Source organism: Protopterus annectens, chromosome 13.part0, assembly GCF_019279795.1.
Source record: "Protopterus annectens isolate FY-2018-M chromosome 13.part0, PAN1.0, whole genome shotgun sequence".
Classification (NCBI taxonomy): Eukaryota; Metazoa; Chordata; order Ceratodontiformes; family Protopteridae; genus Protopterus; species Protopterus annectens.
Genome location: NC_056747.1, coordinates 785,327,650 through 785,347,270, shown reverse-complemented (window position 1 = coordinate 785,347,270; position 19,621 = coordinate 785,327,650). Strand labels below are relative to the sequence as shown.

The following is a 19,621-nucleotide window of genomic DNA, read 5'->3' as shown; positions in this document are numbered from 1 at the left end:
ATTTTATGTCTGTCTTACTGTTAGTGCAAAGGATTGACCAAAAGATATTTACACGTTGTCCTGGCCTCAGTAACTGCTTAATGCAGAAGGCATTCATATCTTCCCACTGTCAGTCAGTGGTCTTGTCTGCAGACTTTTTCCGAAATGTTAGGATTGTTTGATGTGTTAAGGAGCTTTTTTATAAATCTGTCTTTAAATGATTTCAGGAAGTTCAGCTTTTCTTTCTTTCCTTCCTGCAGATTAGTTTTTCTGGAAAGCTTTGAATACATCCCTAGGAAGAGTTCCTTCCTTGGGAAAGAGTAGAACCGTACAAAGAACATCCTGATCTTTTCCACTGTTCTACTGATTAATGTCTCAGGATTCTTTGTTTCACAGTCTTTGTGCTTATCATGATCCCCTGTGCCCAGCTTTACGTTGAAAAAATTCCAGTGGTCAGTCTGGTCTCAATATCGGCATCCTTTATCCTTTCCAGTTCCAGTGCTGGGACTTGTAAGAAGAGAGTTGGTCTGCCCACCATTCTAAGTATCTCTTGAGCCAGGTCTCCTCCTTCTTCCCTCCAGCTCTTTGTCATCTGTCACAATTCATAGTTCAGATTGGGGACTGTATTAAGAGTTTGAAAAGTGCAAGATCTGTGGAATAATAAAGATAAAAGCACATAAATTCAAAGAGGAGATGGCAGCTGTCAATTCTCTGTAGGCCTTAAATCATCTTTGGTCTCCAGGACCTGTGCACGTTAACATATCTGACCACCTTTGCAGAATTGTCATGACTGCCTTAGAGGTAACATCTCGGCTCACTTGACTGTTAAGACTTCATACATTGTCAAAGCAAGACATTACAGCAGATAAGCTAATCTGGTCCATGGGAACTACTACCAGTGGTATTCTGGAAATGGATCCAGCTGTGGGAACACATTAGTAGTTCTGTTTGCCTCCTTTAACAGAAAATTAAAAAATATATATTTTGTACAAGATTTTCCATTCAACAGTCATGGAGTGCAGATGCTTTCTCATTCTTGTAGACTGGAATGTTGTTTTATGCCTTTCCATTGATACCAAGGGTTCTTCTAAAATTCCAGAAGGACGTCCCATAGATAGTGGTGGTGACTCTCTTTTTGCCATAGGCATCTGTGGTTCTCCCTTAATTTGATACCGCCCAAGAAGCAGTTAAAACATATTCTACACCAGATTTGCTCATGCAAGACGGGGATTTCTTGGTAAGCCCCAACCTGTATGGACTTTGACTGTCTGGACTACAAGTTTTAACTTCTTTTTAGATACCTGTTTTTCTGAGAACATGTTTTTCTGAGAACATGCGTCCGGTACTAAAGAGGCAATATAAGTGCTGCTAGAAAATCACATATGGCTAAGTGGAAAAGATTTTCTATTTGCTGACGTGCTAAGCTCCCTACTTTACCAACAGTTAATTGACCACACCTTCTTCTATTTTGCCTTAAGGATCCCAGAAAGACACCTGTTAATTTATAATGTAAGATCTGTAACCAAAATAAAAATCACAGAGCACCCCTTCTCAGTGCTAGCAGTAAAATATGGGATTCCATCGTTGTTTACCTTATACCCATCCAGCCTTTGCACAACTTCTGTAGAGAATTAAAAGACCTCCTGTTCAACCAGGCCTGCTGCACAAGCTATCAAAATAGTGCCATCATTTAAATCCACAAGCTTGTCCATGTCAACCTCAATTTCAGCCCCAATGCAAACCTACTAATACCTAGTATTAGTAGGGGGTGGGAGGTTGGCATAATGGCTATGGAGTTTACTTACAGACACAAGGTACGGGGTTCGATTCTCACATGGGATAACTGGCTAGGCTTAAAATGGCCCACAAGGGCAGTTAGCTTAGTACTAACCTATGAACCTTTCTCTGCACATTACATTATCACCTCCTGCTCCTCCCTACACCTCATTTACCTGCCTTTCCTCAACAATCACTACAAACCTTTCCATTAATATATCTTCTCTCCCATGGCCCACTACCATCTGTTGACCTGGTTGTGTATATCATGTATTATCTTCCCCCTGCTGCATTTTCCTACTTTCTCTACTTATAAATATTCTCAATGCTGTTTATTATGATAAAGCAAATAAAAGCAATGGTAAAGTGAAACACAACTCCAAGTACCATTCAATAAAATAAAATACTTTTTGTCAGGTTAGTGCTCTAATGTGGCTTCTTCAGACCATTAACATAAACTAAACTAGACAATACAGTGCAATTAAATACTCACATAAACTGCTTGATTTATTTCAAAAACAAATCCATTCATTGTTAAACTAACCTTGCATATGCACGTAAGATGAATGACCTCAGCTATACACGTTAAATGGTTTAAAGTCACAGTTCACCTTTTTCACAAGTTAAGCATAGAACTTTCAGATACATCCGATATTCACTTAGCAACCCAACAATACCCAAAATCATAAAAACGCATCTCATCAACTTAAACTTTGTTTAAAAATAGTATAAAACTGTTATTTATCTTGGTACGCAGAATTTACACTAACTCCCAAGTAACTGAAAACAGGTGTTCAAGCCTTAGTATCAACAACCTCTAAAATAAAACTAAGAGTTGAATGAATTCAGATACACAATACAGTTATAAAATCTAATTTTATAGTCCTCATAAATGCATTGCCTGACTCTCTGATAGTGTATTATCCATAAATAGATGTGGTTCAAACTGCTGCATCCCGCAGAGTGTGGCAGCAGGCGCAATGTGTCTACTAATAACTGGAATTAGAGTCCAGTTATATGACTGTAAACCTGTCAGTAATAGCATGCTGGTATTGTACAAGTTAACAGAGTATATCCATAATCACTGCGTACTCATAATGTCCCAGCTGCCTCACCACTCGGATCATAAGTTGTTGCAGTTCATCTACTAGAGATAGAGATAAATGTCCATTAAACTGCTATAAGCAAATAGAATATGTCTATATCCTGCAGATTAATGCCATAATAGAGCTATAAGTGGTAAAGGTAACAGCTACTTGTAGTCATACTAATTGTAATACTTGACTCTGAGATGGTAAATTACACCTAAATGACAGTGTCTAATACATATTACTGCCAGAGTAAAGCTGTAAATGAAAATAACTACTTGTAGTCATACTGATTGTAATACCTGACTCTAAGATAGTGTATTACTTCTGAATGGATAGTGTTCAAATTGCAGCACCCCTCAAGTTGTGGTAACTGACACAATATATCTGCTAAAAATCAGGACTAAAATCCAAGATTTCCATAATAGCAGGCTAATATTGTCCAAATGAGCAAAATGTATAAACATAGTCATTACATGTTGGTACTATTTAACTACCCCACCACTTGAAGTATAGCAGTTAGCGTCATACTTCTGCTAAAAATAAAAGACCAATATCCATTGTATGGCTGTTAACAAAGTATGGCAGTATCTACTACACACTAAATGCCAGAATAACATTGTAGGTAATAAATGTTGCAGCTACGTATTAATAAAGTTACGTCTATATACTTAACGATCACAGTATGTCCACAAACAACAAAAACTAGGATCCATTATACAACTAATAGAGCAGAGACCAAAATTCATTATACTACTTATAATATACGAATAGATGTGTATAGCAGTAAGAAGACTTTTACTTATAATAGCAGTTGCAGACACCGCACCTTGATGCTATCCCATCAGAGAATAGAATGCAAATTGCTATCCCAGCTGCCCATCAATCCCATTATATCTGCTGTAGGCATAGACTAACACCACTGTACAACTTTGTACTATGGTGTTAGTCTATGCCTACAGCAGATATGGGATTGATGGGCAGCTGGGATAGCAATCTGCATTCTCTTCTACTCATATGTACTTGGGATTTATGCTCCATATATGGATTTGAGCATTATAAAATATAAAAAAATTGTGTCTTTCGGCTTTTCCTGGTTAGGGGTCACCACAGCGGAACTCCGGTCCGCTAATGATTGGCAGTAGAGTTTTACGTGCCGAGTTGCCAGCCTTGACGCACAACCTTCAACGAAGGTACATAAAATATCAAAAATATTCTTATAATTTATTAAGTCTCATTTTTAAAATCAACATGCAGTGGTTGTTGCTATAGTATATACAGTTTTGTACATAGAATTGATTTCAATTCCTATTAGCTGATATAATATGACTGCCGTTATATCTTGAATGATGGGATAGCATCAAGGTGCAGTGTCTGTAACTGCTATTATAAGTAAAAGTCTTCTTACTGCTATACACATCTATTTGTATATTATTAGTAGTATAATGAAATTTTGGTCTCTGCTCTATTAGTTGTATAATGGATCCTAGTTTTTGTTTGTGGACATACTGTGATTAAGTATACAGATGTAACTTTATTAATACATAGCCGTTTATTACCTACAATATTCTGGCATTTAATGTGTAGTAGATACTGCCATACTTTATTTGTTAACAGGCGTACAATGGATATTGATCTTTTATTTTTATTTTTAGCGGAAGTATGGCGCTAACTGCTATACTTTGAGTGGTGGGGTAGTTTGGATAGTACCAACACGTAGTGACTATACATTTTGCTCATTTGGACAATATTAGCCTGCTATTGTGGAAAGGTATCAAGTTGTATAATTGTATTTTAGTCTTGATTTTTAGCAGATATATTGTGTCAGTTACCACAACTTGAGGGGTGCTGCAATTTGAACACTATCCATTCAGAAGTAATACGCTATCTTAGAGTCAGGTATTACAATCAGTATGACTACAAGTAGTTATTTTTATTTACAGCTTTACTCTGGCAGTAATGTGTATTAGACACTGTCATTTAGGTGTAAGACACCATCTCGGAGTCAAGTATTTCAATTAGTAAGACTATAAGTAGCTGTTACCTTTACCACTTATAGCTCTATTATGACATTAATCTGCAGTAAATATAGAGATATTCTATTTGCTAATAGCAGTTTAATGGACATTGAATCTCTAGTAGATGAACTGTGATAATTATGATTTGAGTGGTGAGGTAGCTGGGACATTGAGTACGTACAATACCCACATGCTATTATTGACAGGATTACAGTCCTATAACTGGACTCTAGTTCCATTTATTAGTAGACATGTCCGTTACCACAGTCTGCGGGATGCTGCAGTTTGAACCACATCTATTTATGCATAATGCACTATCCGAGAGTCAGGCGATGCATTTATGATGACTATAAAATTAGATTTTATAACTGTATTGTGTACCTGGATTCATTCAATTCTTAGTTTTATTTTAGAGGTTGCTGATACTAAGGCTTGAACACCTGTTTTCAGTTACCTATGAGTTAGTGTAAATTCTGTTTACTAAGATAAATAACTTAGTTTTTATCCTATTTTTAAAGTTTGTTTATGAGATGTGTTTTTTTATGATTTTGGGTATTGTTGGGTTGCTAAGTGAATATCTGATGTATATGCAAGCTCTATGCTTGACTTGTGAAAAAGGTGAACTGTGACTTTAAATAATTTAATGTGTATAGCTGATGTCATTCATCTTACGTGCATACGTAAGGCTAGTTTCACAATGAATGGATTAGTTTTTGAAATAATCAAGCGGTTTATGTGATTATTTAATTGCATTGTATTGTCTGTTTTAGTTTGTTAATGGTCTGAAGAAGCCACATTAGTGGTGAAAGTGCTAACCTGACAATAAAATTTTTTTATATATTTTATTGAATGGTACTTGGAGTTGTGCTTCGCTTTACCGTCACTTTTATTTGCTTTTTTGTTTGCTCGCTACAACGGTATTGGTTTACCTGCTGGGTATTACTTTACTTAATTTTGGATGTTTATTATGATGACCTAGTAATCTTTATGCTTTTATCACTGTACATATTTTAAACACTGTTTTTGATGGTATTATACTGTTTTTATGTCTTTACCATTGAATATGCTTTTTCCACTTGATTCTTTACATTTGTTGTACAACCCAGGCTGTGCCTGAAAATGGTCTATTGAGACTATTACTAAACCCACCCCAGGTAACGAATGAATGAATTAAATCCTAAGAGTTGCTTCTGGTTCTAAATTATTTATGTGAGTTATTGTCTTCTAATCAGTTTTGTACCTCCTATCAAGTTTCATCTTTTGACTATTTCTGCTCTGATTCACTCCTTTCTACCTGTTATGAGTTCAAACAGTTTTTGAAAGGGGTTTTACCTTTCTATCTGCCTAGAAGACATGTGGCTCCTCCTCGGGATCTTAACATTGGGTCTTAAAAAAGACACTTGTTCTTTTGAACCAGTTCATTGAGCTGTTTGAGGTTCTTTTTTAGAAAATTGTGTTTCTCTCTGCTCCAACATCTGCAAGAAGAGTATCTGAGTTGCAAGCTCATATGGTGAGTTAACCCTACCTCATTTTTTTCATAGGCGCAGGGTTTTTTATAAACACCTTTATTAAATAATCACTAAAGACCTATGCACACATATGTCAATAGAAGAGCCATAAAACCATATTAACATTTTTTCATGAATTATACATTGCATGTTTTTTCTTTATAATCGCTGTCATTCTCTCCAACATTACATACATTCTTTTAAATCTTTCTCTTCCTTCTCCTGAACATTTATTTTGTATGTATTGTTCCCATAAATCCTATTTATTTTTGTGTAATTTGCTTCTTCCTGTTTCTAACAATTTTGCTTCCAATTACTGTATGTCTCTTAATGGTATTCAATACTTCATTTACAGCTGATTTCCATTTTCTAGTAAAGGCTATTTTGGTAGCCAGTAGCGTTAAACTTAAGGCCTTACTATGTCTTGGCAAGTCAGATCCCGTGTTCCAGCTCAAAATAATCATTTCCTTAATTACAACCATTTGCTCCCCCAATATCTCTGCCAGAGCCCTCCTGAAGGGAAGTTTTAAAATCTGCCAACTCCTTACAGTCCCAAAAGAACATGCTCCCATTTACCTCTCTTCTTTTTCCTTTCACACCTCAAGCAGTTGCACTCTACCTGAGGAAAATTTCTTAAAGTCTGCTTGGGGTATAAAAATATCTGTGCAAATACTTCAACCAAAAATCCTAAACTTTCTAGGCTTTGTTAGATATTTGGAAACCATACATATGTCCTTCCAGTCTTCCTTTGTTTTTTTTTTTTACATCTTCCGATTTGATTCTTATTATCAGTCAGTATTTTGTGTTACACTAATTCTCCATTTTTAACCGTTACTTATGTTCTCTGCTTGACTTACTTAGGATGCTCCTGTCCCTTTTGTTTTTACCTACGCTCTGATGTCAATTTCTGGTAGGGAAGTTCATCTCTAACCTGCAGTTCAGACTTCTCTTAAGCCTTATTCCATGTGTTTCCTTTCCCTCGTCTAGGTTTTTGTTCACAATACTGTGTCATTTTTCCAGTAAATTCCAACCCCTCTTGCCTATTTTCTGTACCCCTACATGCAGTCATCCCAATTGGCAAATTCTCCTTTCTCCATTCCTGTGTTGACCTGGTTCCTAGAATACTTTTGCAACTTTATAATAATCTGTATAGTTGCTGTTATTCTCCTTAATTTGCATCCAGAATCCTGCACTCTTTCCTTATTTCTTGCCCCCATGTCATCCTAGTCCTCATGTATTTTCAGTTTAATTTATAAACTTGTGCTTGTGTTGTGTATATGCATCTTTAACTGCTTAACTGTAAAATATCCATACAAATCCGATAATCCTGAACCACCTTGTTCTGTAGGGAATATCTACCTATGCCAACTTGTTCTGTAGAGGAATATCAACCTATCCCACCTAACTGTTTCCACCACCCCCCAAGTACAACATAATACCATCTGTAAATAAACCCCCATTTTCATAATTTTACCATACCAATTATATCCTTCAATTTGAGTCCCTTTTTTTTCTTTGCCAGTGGGTCTAAATATAAACAAATGAAGAGGAACGAGGACACCCCTGCTTGATTCCTCTGTTCAAACGCAGCGTATTAGAGATCAACCCTACCACCTTAATTCTTGCCTCCAGTCCTTCTTGTAGCCTCATAATTAACTGTTATTCTGTCAGAGAATGCAAAATTTTCCATTGCCCTACTCATAAAATGCCAGATTTCTCCAGAAAATGCTTTCTCTACATCAGGACCCACTAGCAACAGTGGTATTTTCTTACATTCTGCTTCCCTCTGAACCATCATAGTTTTATTGTCAAACAATTACCTCCCTCCATAAAACCACATTGATCCTTATCTGTTAAGTTTGGCAACCCCCTTGCTAATCTTTTCGTTTGTATAGAAATAAGCACTTTGTAATCCTAGTTTAAAACTGATATGGGTCTATAGGAAGCTGAGTCTGGCAGGCTTTTACCCTCTTTGGGTAATACAGTCACCACAACTTTTCTTTCAAGATGCTGGTGCTTAATTCCTTGTGCTCCTTGAGATTTCCCTCTACATTGATTTTTACAGCACTATTTTTTTTCTTATCTGTTACTTTAACTATTATTTGCTGGCCAAATCTCCCTGTTACCTTGCCGTAATGAAGTCTTCCATAAATATTTACATTTCTGTTCATAGTTTCCACATTCCTCTGCTTTATACAAATTTTCACAAAATTTCCCCAAAATATGCCTAATACTTCTATAGGATCCCTGGTTATTTATTTTTCTTGTCATAGGCTCCCTGAGGTGGCAGTCCTTCTTACTGTCTGTTGTCTTAAGTTGTTGTGCTAAACATTTTTGTGCTCTGGAGTTATCAAAATAGTTGTTTAATAGAAGTCTTTCTAAAACTCATGCATATTATCCAATTATTTCCCTGCAGTTGCTGCTTGTTTTTCAGATCCCCCTTATTCTGCAGTAATTTAACGTTTGTCAGACACTCTAAAGAATTCCTAGTAGTACTTAACCATATATATTTTATTTCTACCCTATTTTTTATCATTTTATCCCACTCACTAGCTATTCCTTCTGAAGAAATGTATATACCTCATATTGACTCTCAAATAATTTCCACTACTCATTCTCTGAATTCCTCTGCTTTAAACGGATAAGTAAGAGAGCACTATTATCTCATTTTATTTCATTACTCTGTATAGGTTATTTTGTTTTGTTTTTTTATTGTTTTATGATCTCAAATATTTGTGTGTCCTGCGAAATACAATTTCTGTCCTGTCTAGCCCAGTTATTGCACCTTGGGGAATAATATGTAAATTCTGTTTGAGTTTACTACTGAATTCACATGTTCTGTACTAATCCCGCTGAAAGCTAATTATTTTTCCCCAAATTTTTTTAAGCTCCATTATAACACTTTTTTCGTGGAATGTAAATACATGCCAACATAATCCTCTTCCCCCCCTTACCAGCAGCCCCTTACTACCATTATTGTCTTTTTTTTCCTCTGTCGCTGTTGTAGCCCCTCTAGCAGTCAGAATTATTATTCCTTTTTCCTTTGTCCCTGATATTCTGCTGACTGTCTGTCCTAAAAGTATTTCTTTGCCAATTTCTCATGTTCGTTTCTACCCAAATGGATCTCATGCAGCATTGCTGTTTGCACTCTTTTCATATAATTCAATACCCCTTCTTTTTGTCAATAACCGTAAGGCCATTTGCATGGTAAGATAATATGGACGTAGTTATTGTGGAAAGCTGTTGCTACCAGTTAGACATGGCAGTTGTTTTGAATGTGTTTTTCCAAGTTTTGTCTTGCTTGCACACAGTCAGTCAGGATGACCTTTTATACATTTTTATTGTCATCAGGCACAGGAAGTCTAGAAAATAAATCCCTTATGCCTCAATGGTTTCAAGAGTTTCCCTTTATCCAAGCTATTAAGCGGCAAGCTCAGATACTACATGGACATAGTAAAATCTTTCAGCTGTTTCTTGTGAAGTTAGACATCTAGTGTCAAAGCCAACAAATCATAATGGCTGTCTCATACATTTTCTGAAATCTCTACCATAACAAGGTAGGGCCTCCTTTGCAAGACCTTTGCTTCTTCTGTTGCTTTTTGGAAAGGGGTGGACTCGAAGTTTTCCAGAGGTAGCATCTTGTTCCTGTGTTTGTATTTCTATAAAGCAGTATAGACTGGATTCCTTTTCTAAGTCCCAAACCAGCTTTTGTAAGACTGTTTTTCCAGGGGCTCTTGGATTCATTAATGTCTTCCTCCTCCCTGTTTTGCTAAGCTGTGGTAGTCTATAAAATAACGAAGGCTTCTGAAACGGTGATCCACTGTTGAACATAGTACAGTTGTAGAAGTGGAACTTACCATAGCAGTAGTTCTGATTAGTCACGGTCAAGTTAGCCATCCTCTTCCACCATCTCCCTTCTAGTGCCTTACCTGTTTTTGCCAGAATGTGGACCTGTATACTCCTTGTATCTGTTGTTATGTATGCTTAGATGTTTTTTTATTTTTCCCCAAGTATTTACCTTTCAGGGCTGTAACTTCCCATCCTGAGGCAAGAAAGCCCTAAAGCTTTTTGTCCCTCTAATTGCCTTTTATATGGAACTTTGCATGAGATCCTGGCAGTTAAGAGTACGTAGAATGTATTGGTCATGTCCTTAGCAGGATATACCCCAAATACCATAGAATACTGCAACAGTGATCACTCGGAACATCTGTTATGGTAAATTCCATCCACTTACACAACTGTAATTTTCTTTTATGTGAGCAGTTAAATTTAATCTGAAGTATGCAGTCTGCAAAATTCAAACATTTGTTTGAAACGAAAGTTTTATTGGGCAGATGGACATGTCCATGGATCCTTTTTAGCTATGATTGGCAGTAACTGTTGCAGTAACTCTTAAGTGCTTCTTTCTAATTAAACCTTTCTAGTTTAATAAGACTTACTCCATCATCAGCTTTACATTAAAGGGCTGCATTAATTTTTGCTGGACAAAGCTGTTAAAAATAGATTACCAGAGAATAAGATTTTAATTCCTGCTTAAATGTGCTATGTTATAAGTAAATATGCACATCAGAAGATTTAGATTAGTAAATTGTTGCTGTTCTTATCTCATGCTGCAAATATGTTCATGTACAAACATTCCACTCTTCTATTCAGGATGTGGCTGTAAGAAAATATGCAAAGGTAAACATGAGCATTTAAAATCACAAGTGAAGTAGTATTGCCTTGTAAGAATTTTGAGTTCTCGTTGTTTTCCCTGTTTGTCTGTGACAGTCTCCTTTTAAGGACTGCATCCCTCTGGAGAAGGAATTTAAGGTTTTTAAGACTTTAAATGTTTTATAACTGTCTAGTACAGTACTTGGACTAAATAAAAAGTCGGATTTTTACAATATTCTGTTGAATGTGCTGATGGGTATGTTATGCATATCTGCAAACTCCAGCCAGTTCATGTACCTGGAAGCAAAAATCAGTATACAGTTAGCGCAGACTTTGGTATGCTTTTCATAATTTAGTGCCATGAGTAACCGTGACTGCACTAAGTACAAACGGTAGAAAATACGTCCACAAATCTTCTAAGCTCTTTGCAAACGGAGCATAGTTTGGATAGATACAATATTCTAATGAACGTTGATACTTCTATGAAAAAATAGCAAAGAAAAAAAATGTTAGTATCTGAAACTGTACCTTTCTACTTTATTTTTGCTACATTTTGCAAGCGCTCATTAGGGGTTTTCTTATGTTTTGTAAAGTTGCCTTTTGAAAGAAAATACTATGAATTTTGTAATCTATTGTTACCACTTGTGCATTTTTTGTGTAGTGCTTTTGTGATTCCACCAGTGATTTCCTACAATTTTATTAGATGAACAAGAATAGCAACAATTTTATTAGCATATTTTAGCGATAACCCAATTTAACACTATAAAATATGTAATCAATACATATAGCTAACAACTTCTGGCTCTTTTTTTAGCAATTATGATATTGACACCCCATTGATTGGGACAAGTAGAAGTGATGGGGCTAAGGAAAAGTGGAAAGAGAGTGGGCATGTGAAGCGCTTGGAAAGGAGAAGGCTTGTATTACTTAACCGAGAGGGAGGTCTTAGAGAACTGGAATATATTGCTTGAGGCCAGTGTATAATGCAGCTTATCAGTGGGGTTCACAGCTGCTCAGGTTGGTGCAAGGTAGGGCAAGGAGTAGCTGCAGTGAGATGCAACACTTGTAAAGGCCCATGAGCCTTCTTCCACAATGCAGGTTATTTCTTTTTTTAGCTAGCAACACTGCATGATTTTACCAGCAAAACAGTATCCAAATGTAGTGCACAAATATCTTCTCCCGGATTTACGAAGCACATTATAGCGTGCAGGATTAGTTTAAGTGCTATTTTCGTCAATATGGCCAACTTGCGATCCAGGAACGAGCTCCCGGGACGTGCACGTGAGCTCTTAGGCTAATCCTGCACGGACCGAGCTCCTGTATGCAAATTACCCTCATTTGCAGGTGAAAACCATGCAAGTGAGGGTAGTATGCGATCCAGGAAGCTGGCAGCCATCCGTGCAAGACGAGTGCAGTGTGCAGAAATGTACTCTGTTAGTAACAGAGTAAAGTTCAGCAATCTACAAAACGGAGCCATGACCGCTCCAAATAAAGGCTGCATATCATTGAGAAAGCATGCCAATGTCCAAGTAGAAGGCCATTGGCATTATAAAATGTAAAAGAAAAAAAATAAACGTTTAATTTTACCTTCGCCGATCTTGCCTGATTAAGCATAAGGCAGTGACGCGCAAACTGGATCGGGAGAAATTATTAAAATAAAATAGACCTAAAATAAGCATTCTAACTAAAATCAGTATTCTGCCATGCAAGTCAATGGCAGTCAGAAGACAACCTGGCCAGTGTGTAATGGTTGCTAAGTGGGGGGAGGCTCAGTGTGGGACATGTAACTATGCATTAGCAGGCAATCCTATGCAAATGAGGGAAGGTTTAGTGAATTCCAGATTTTCCCAGGGTGTGAGGCAGGTCCTAAGAGTGTGAGAGTATAAATAGCTGGGTGCAAGACTATGATATAAGTGACATGGGGGGGTGTCAGGCATACTGTAAGTGGATTGGAGACCTGTGGCTTGGGATTGTTCCTAGCGTAGCACAGCTAAGCTAGGGGTGTGCCTAAACCTGCCTAGCACTCAAGTGTAAGCGGGTGTGCACACCGCTCCCCGGGTTGTACAGGAAGAAAAAGGAAGTTAAACCAGGAAAAAACATACGTGTGCACATTTGTGCACTCTGTTCGCGCGGTGTGCACATGGGACTAAACTGGGAGGCAGTGGGAAGGGAAAACAGCAGTAGGAAGGTAATCAAGGAGACCTAGTTGAGCTGCCAGGTGAAATGTATCAGAATCTGCTAATCACACAGGAAGCAGCCCAGCCCAGAACACCACTATAAACCAAGCAAACACCTACCCCCCTGGTTTTTCCACACTCTACACCACCGGTGTATACAAGCGGGGAAATTTTAAAACTAAACCTACAAAATGAGAAGGGCTGCAGCAGGCAACATAGAACAAAATGTGCAAGAGGCTGAGGGTGGTGAGGATGTCAATGCTGCTGAACAACCCACAGTGAGGAGACAAAGGAGTGTACAGACCCAGGGTAACCTACCAGGGGCTACATGAGCTGGAGATAGTGGAGCACTATAGGGTGGACAGAGACCTCCTACAGCAAATCATTGAGCTGTGCAGGCCAGACCTGATACACCACACTGGCCGAGGGGAACCCATCCCAGTGGATACCAAGGTATGTGTAGGCCTAGGTATAGTAGCCACAGGCACCTCCCAAACTACAACTGGGGATAACATTGGCATCTCACAGGCATCAGCATCCAGAGTATTCCACCAATTCCTGGATGCCATGTCAGCACATGCCAGTGAGCACGTATATTTCCTCAACACACGCGAGGGGTTGTCCCGCAATATGCGTCTCTTCCACCAAATAGCTAACTAACCTGGGGTAGTGGGTGCTATAGACTGCACACACGTATGCATCAAAGCACCACCCTGTAAGCAGGGTAGGGCCTACATCAACCGCAGGGGCATCCCCTCCATCAACTGCCAGGTCGTATGTGATGTCCAGAGCATTATACTGAATGTGTGTGCTGGCTGCCCTGGAAGCTATGACGATTCACACATATGGCAACTGACTCAGCTGTACCACAGATTTGCCGATGTGGACATACCTAGTGAGGGATGCTGGGTACCCACTGGAGCCGTGGGTGATGACACCCATCAGAAATGCACACAGACCTGAACAACAACTCCATAATGATGCACACACACTGGCCAGACATATAATAGAGCGTGTGTTTGGGATGCTCAGGTCGCAGTTCCAGTGCCTGGACACATCCGGTGAAGCCCTGCAGTATTCACCAGCTACATGTACCCAAATAGTAATGGTATGTGTTGTGCTACACAATATGATCCTGCGGAAACAGCTACAGCAGGAACAGCATGGGGCAGGGCCACACAGCCCCCCCACCCAATGCCTGTACAGGTACAGAGTGATTTGGAGGAGGAACAACCTGAGCCTGCTCCAGTAGGCAGAAGGGGGCGTGCCCAGTATGCCCTGGCCTTGGCAAAGAGGCAACGCATACATATACACTGACACAGTAGGGCCCCAGGGAATGACACCTCTCTCCGACTCGCACAGACAGTAAAAGAGATGCCAAACATGGCACTACCTGTGCCTAACCAAATATAGGGAGTGTAGTATGTGCATCGGACACAGGCAGCCCTCCAGCACCATCCTCAAGTCCGGCACACCCTCAGGGTAAGTCAATCAACCTACCAACTGTCAAACTGAGTAGAATGTATTTTTATCTGTAGCTGTGGTGTGGATGTGAACATGCAAGGGAACTGGTTGGCCAGATGTCAAGGCAGCAGAGAGTAGACACCCATAGTGGCAGCATGAGATCTGTAACACATACTGGAGTCACCATAGTAGCCAGTACTACACAGGGTGACAAAACCCACTGCAGGAAATGGCCTGAGCAGCAGGGGTGTCCATAAGAGCCGCACATACCAGTCAGGAAGGATCACATACCTAGCAACAGTCTCAGCCAGCAGGACAGGTGAAGACAAACAAACAAATGCTGTACTATGGCCTCCAAATGTGCCCTATGGTTAACCCCTCCCCCAGACCTACACAGACAGACCGCAGCAGGTCAGGCAGTCGGATGTAAGTTGTGAAGGCTAGGAAGTTGGACACTAATATGTAGGTAAACAAAGCTAGGATCTGTACTACACTGGTAAGCCCTAGCCAGCAAGATAGGTAAGATTACAGACGGAAATGAAGTACCTGACTTAGCAGTACAGTCCTAGCAAATGTGTACAAGTGTCAGGTGTGCCCCCCCCCATCCAACGTACACATAGAGCAACAGTCAGGTGTGCCCCACTCCTGTGTAGAATAGTAGAAACAGTCAGGTGCCCCCCCCCCCGCTATGCAGAAATGTAGCAACCGTCAATGGCAAATGACAGATTGATACCCTGCAAACACAGCATGCTATCAGTTGGTGTACAAAAGGTCAGCACCGCAGTACAAACAACTTGGATGTGGTCCACACATGCAACACAGATGGCCGTAAGGGGCATGCTCACACTCTTAAACGCATGAAGGCCATGTGTGCAAACACCAGTGGACCAGATATATCTGGAAGTTGCAGTTTTCAGTATGAACACATGTCAGTATGCAACACTCCTGCCTTGCACACGCACTGGATAGGAATGCACTATAATAAGCCACAGGCACACTGGCATAGATGTGTGGAAGAGGGTGACTGTGACAAGGTGCCATGCGGGCCTGTCCCAATTGGCACACAGCCTAAGGGCCCCCAACACATGAGGTGCGGATGTAACCCACTGCAGATACTAGCCACCAGTACCTGTCAGCATGACAGACTATGTGGTGTACGTGCCAGCTGTGCAACAAGACTGTACAAGGAAACAGCCATCTAGTAGCTGTATACACGCACCTCTGACGTATGACCCCGTGTGTGCCCACATGTGGCATGTTAACCCCTACATGAATGGGGTATGGCCCATGCACACACTGCCCTCCCCATAGCAGTAGTATGACAAGCCTGCTGAGGTCATCCAATGTGAATTATACCTTTGGGAGAGCTATAGCTCAGTAAAATGCATGGCACTTCCCATAACTGCGTACTGCTGTAGTGACAGAGTAGTTAAGTAGTAGTACTAACCCCAGACCTGTCAGTTGTGTGAGTGTGTGTTTTTGTGCGTGTGCCTGTCTGCCTCTGACTGTGTAGAGTGAAATGCTTGTTAGGCTAATCACACGCCGTGCAATACATATATTAAACTTTGGCAAGGCTGCTGATGTCACTCACCTAGAAGTACACATCTGGGAACATGATAGCCCCGTACTCGCCGTGGTGCATCTTGTAACTGCATACTGCTGTAGTGTGATAAACTGGTTAGGTAGGTGTTTGAACCCCAGCCCTGGCAACTGTGTGTTTATGTGCAAGTCGGTGTGTGTCTGACTGGATAGAGAGCAATGCTTTTTAGGCTACTCGCACTCCATACAATACAAATACACTATTTTACCAAGGTTGCCGATGTCGCTCATCTAGAAGGTACACCTGTCGGAAATTGATAGCCCAGTAATTGCCATAGCCTGTTCTGTAACTGCGTACTGCTGTAGTGTGATTTAGAATGGTGGTAGTATTCCATCTTCATCCATGCCAGTTCCGGATGTGATGCATGTATCTCAGTGTCTGTGTATGGAGCAATGCATTACAGGCTACTCACTCGCAGTACATTACAAATGCCCTACTTTGATAGTTCTGCTGATGTCATTAATTGTGAAATGTACCTTTGGGGAAGTTGAACTGCAGTAATGTCCGTGGCACGTAATATAACTGCGTAGTGCTGTAGTGTAGTAAACCAGCTAGGTAGGGGTTCTACTCCCAGACTCTGTGTGTGTGTTTTGTAACTCGTGTCTTGTGTAGAGGTGGTTGTGAGTCTGTGACACCTGTGGGCAATGTAGAGGGGTCTTGCTAATTCCATTTATGGTGGCCCTACTATATATCACAATGTCAACCATACAGGGATAACAGATGTAAATGGCTGAGAGACTGGGGTGCAAAACCATACCTGTACATGTGACATCAAGGCCTGCCAATCACAGTTGGCAACCCCACTGTGCCTTCACATGCGACTCGCATCAGACATACCATGCCTGACAATATGGCATCTATGGACAGATAACGCTGACATCAGGAAATGCTGTTAGCATGCTACCAATGTGGGTGGTGGGTAAATCTGACCAGTACCACACCCTGCCACACGTGGGCAAGGCTGGCACATCTGATAAGTTGTGTTCACAGTATGGGCCAAACACCCCAGGTACAGTTCCACATGTCACTGTACATGCATGTGTGCACATCCTAGACACCATCCAAGTCGGGGAATAGGATACATGGCAAATGATGCACAGCATTGGCCACATACAATGGTCACCCAGGTGCCTGGAAGGCAGATGCAATACCCACCTGTGTGGGCAAATGCAGATGCTAAAGGCCTGTGCCACAATGCAGACCATTGTCATGTGGGCTGATGCCAGGGTATATTCATCGCCTACTGTCGTAAACCCTGCCAGCACTGTTGGCCAACACACACCCGTGCAGACATGCACCCATGCATGTTCAATCTAGACCCTGTGTGTTCGTGTGTGTGTTGTATGTTGTGTGTGTCCACATCCGCACGCACTACTACCCCAGGGCACAGTGGAGCATGATATTTTGTCTGACACCCCCTCATACTCGCTGCCCATATGACCTCCGTGTCACTTGTTTGGTGCATGTGTTCCCTGCACATTGATGTATTGTGGCAATCCCACTAGTGACAGGTTGCACTCTTGGCCCTGCCAAGTGTGTTAGTGTGTGCATCCCTGTGTGTGTGTGTGCCTGTGCCGACGCTCGCATGTGTACGTCCCCTACTGTATATCTGTCATATCCCTGTAGTAGCTGTCACTCACCATTACATGTGTGTTCCGTGTGCTCCCCACCAAATAACCCACGTGGCGCATCCAGTAACAGCATCGGACTGTGATAGCACTACATAGCTGTCGGGTGTTTGATACCCTGTGCTGGTAGGTGTGTGACACAAACGTGTCTGTTCCTCCCACCCCTCCCTGACATGTATTTGCCTCTGTCTGCCTTACCCACAGCCTCTCTGTTGTATGTGGAGGCCCACACCTGCATTGCTTAGGCAGCAGCATGTGTATTTAACGTGATGCTCATGATCAGCTGATGGCCTCTACACGTATTGCCGGCCTTCCCTAGCAGATTGCATGTGGAACAGGTGTGGTAACATTCCCATAGCCAATTGCATGGAATCGCAGTCCACTACCTGGGAACATCCTGGTGGTGTTGGTCCTTGTCTGTCACTGTGAGCAGGAGCTAGAACTGTCGTTTGGCAAACAGCATTTTAGATGGGTTGGGGATTTACCTCCTAACAACATACACTGTGGCACGAGGGCAAGAAACAGGAGGGGGATGTGCCTGACCTGCCTACGAACTGTAAGTGCTGCTATGCTGCTATACTGCATGTGGAGTAATGTTGGATTAACAGTGTTTGTCTGGATATGCCTGTCTTGCATGTCGCAATACCTACCATGTCAGTTCCATGTATATCAGGAATCCCCATCTGCAGGCTCATCTGCAGACTGGGCAGTGTTGTGCCTTTGGAGTCATGTGTTAGCCACAATGCAGCTATCCGTGGTATACAGAAGGTACTATGAGGAATGCAGTCTGTTGATGGTGAAGGCCGTGACAGTGACTACATATCCCTCATTGGACATATGTTGCAACAAACCCCGTTACAGTGATAGATTAATGAGGGTATCACAGCGACAAGTCTATACTGGCCCTGTGTATGTGCTGCCAGCCACACCTGTGTCAACCTTTGTACACATGTCGTGCATATGTGCTGTACACCGTAAACAGTGTCAACGTGATAACACGCCAGTGATATATCAGAGTGCTACACATGTCATGTACAGTAGGGGTTACACTTAATGCCATACCCTGGAAATCCTGTGGATGTTTGTACAGTACTGAGGGCTGTGTAGTGATGAATGTCGGCAGTGTGTGTATTAATATGTACTGTGGCCTGTGTACAGACTGGTAGATGTCATTGTCCTAGCTCCCCTTCTATCTGTTACATGCTGCCCCACCGTATGGTACCTTATTACCTTACATGTGTGTAGGGCCATACGCACACATTTCCCATACCACAGACAGCCATCAGACGAGACTGTGTAGTAGCCTAGTATATGTAGGGTCATGCTGCGAGTGGAACATAATGAGGATGAAGTAAGACGGTCCATATACTGTACTAGTATGCTAGCATACCATAGGTGGCTGTGTTTACATTGGTTGTGGTTATGCACTGTCACACAGGTGTCGCCTACCCTGTGCTGTGACATGGCTGTCGAGCCTCTATATATGCAGGTACTGTACCATGATGACCTTAGGATGTCTGCCAGTAGCCAGTGGCACACAGGTTATGAGTATGTCACCTTCCACACACACCGTGTCTGTGACAACAGTCTCAATGACAGTAGCAAATGTCTACTAATATACCAGCTATACATACCAGACATCCCCCTGCACTACAACATTGGGACTATGGGGGCTGGGGTAGGGCTACACTCCATGTCCAGGACATATGGTGGGACGATATGGACTCTTA

General features: G+C 41.1%; 1 protein-coding gene across 1 annotated transcript in view; it reads left to right on the top strand.

Moving 5' to 3' along the window:
* TIMM22 (translocase of inner mitochondrial membrane 22) overlaps positions 1–11,208 on the top strand; it is a 34,762-nt gene extending 23,554 nt beyond the window's left edge. Inside the window, exon 3 of the mRNA XM_044054889.1 lies at positions 11,140–11,208. Coding sequence (XP_043910824.1) covers positions 11,140–11,208 — 69 coding nt within the window. The remainder of the gene's footprint in view (positions 1–11,139) is intronic.
* Positions 11,209–19,621: the final 8,413 nt, after the last annotated feature.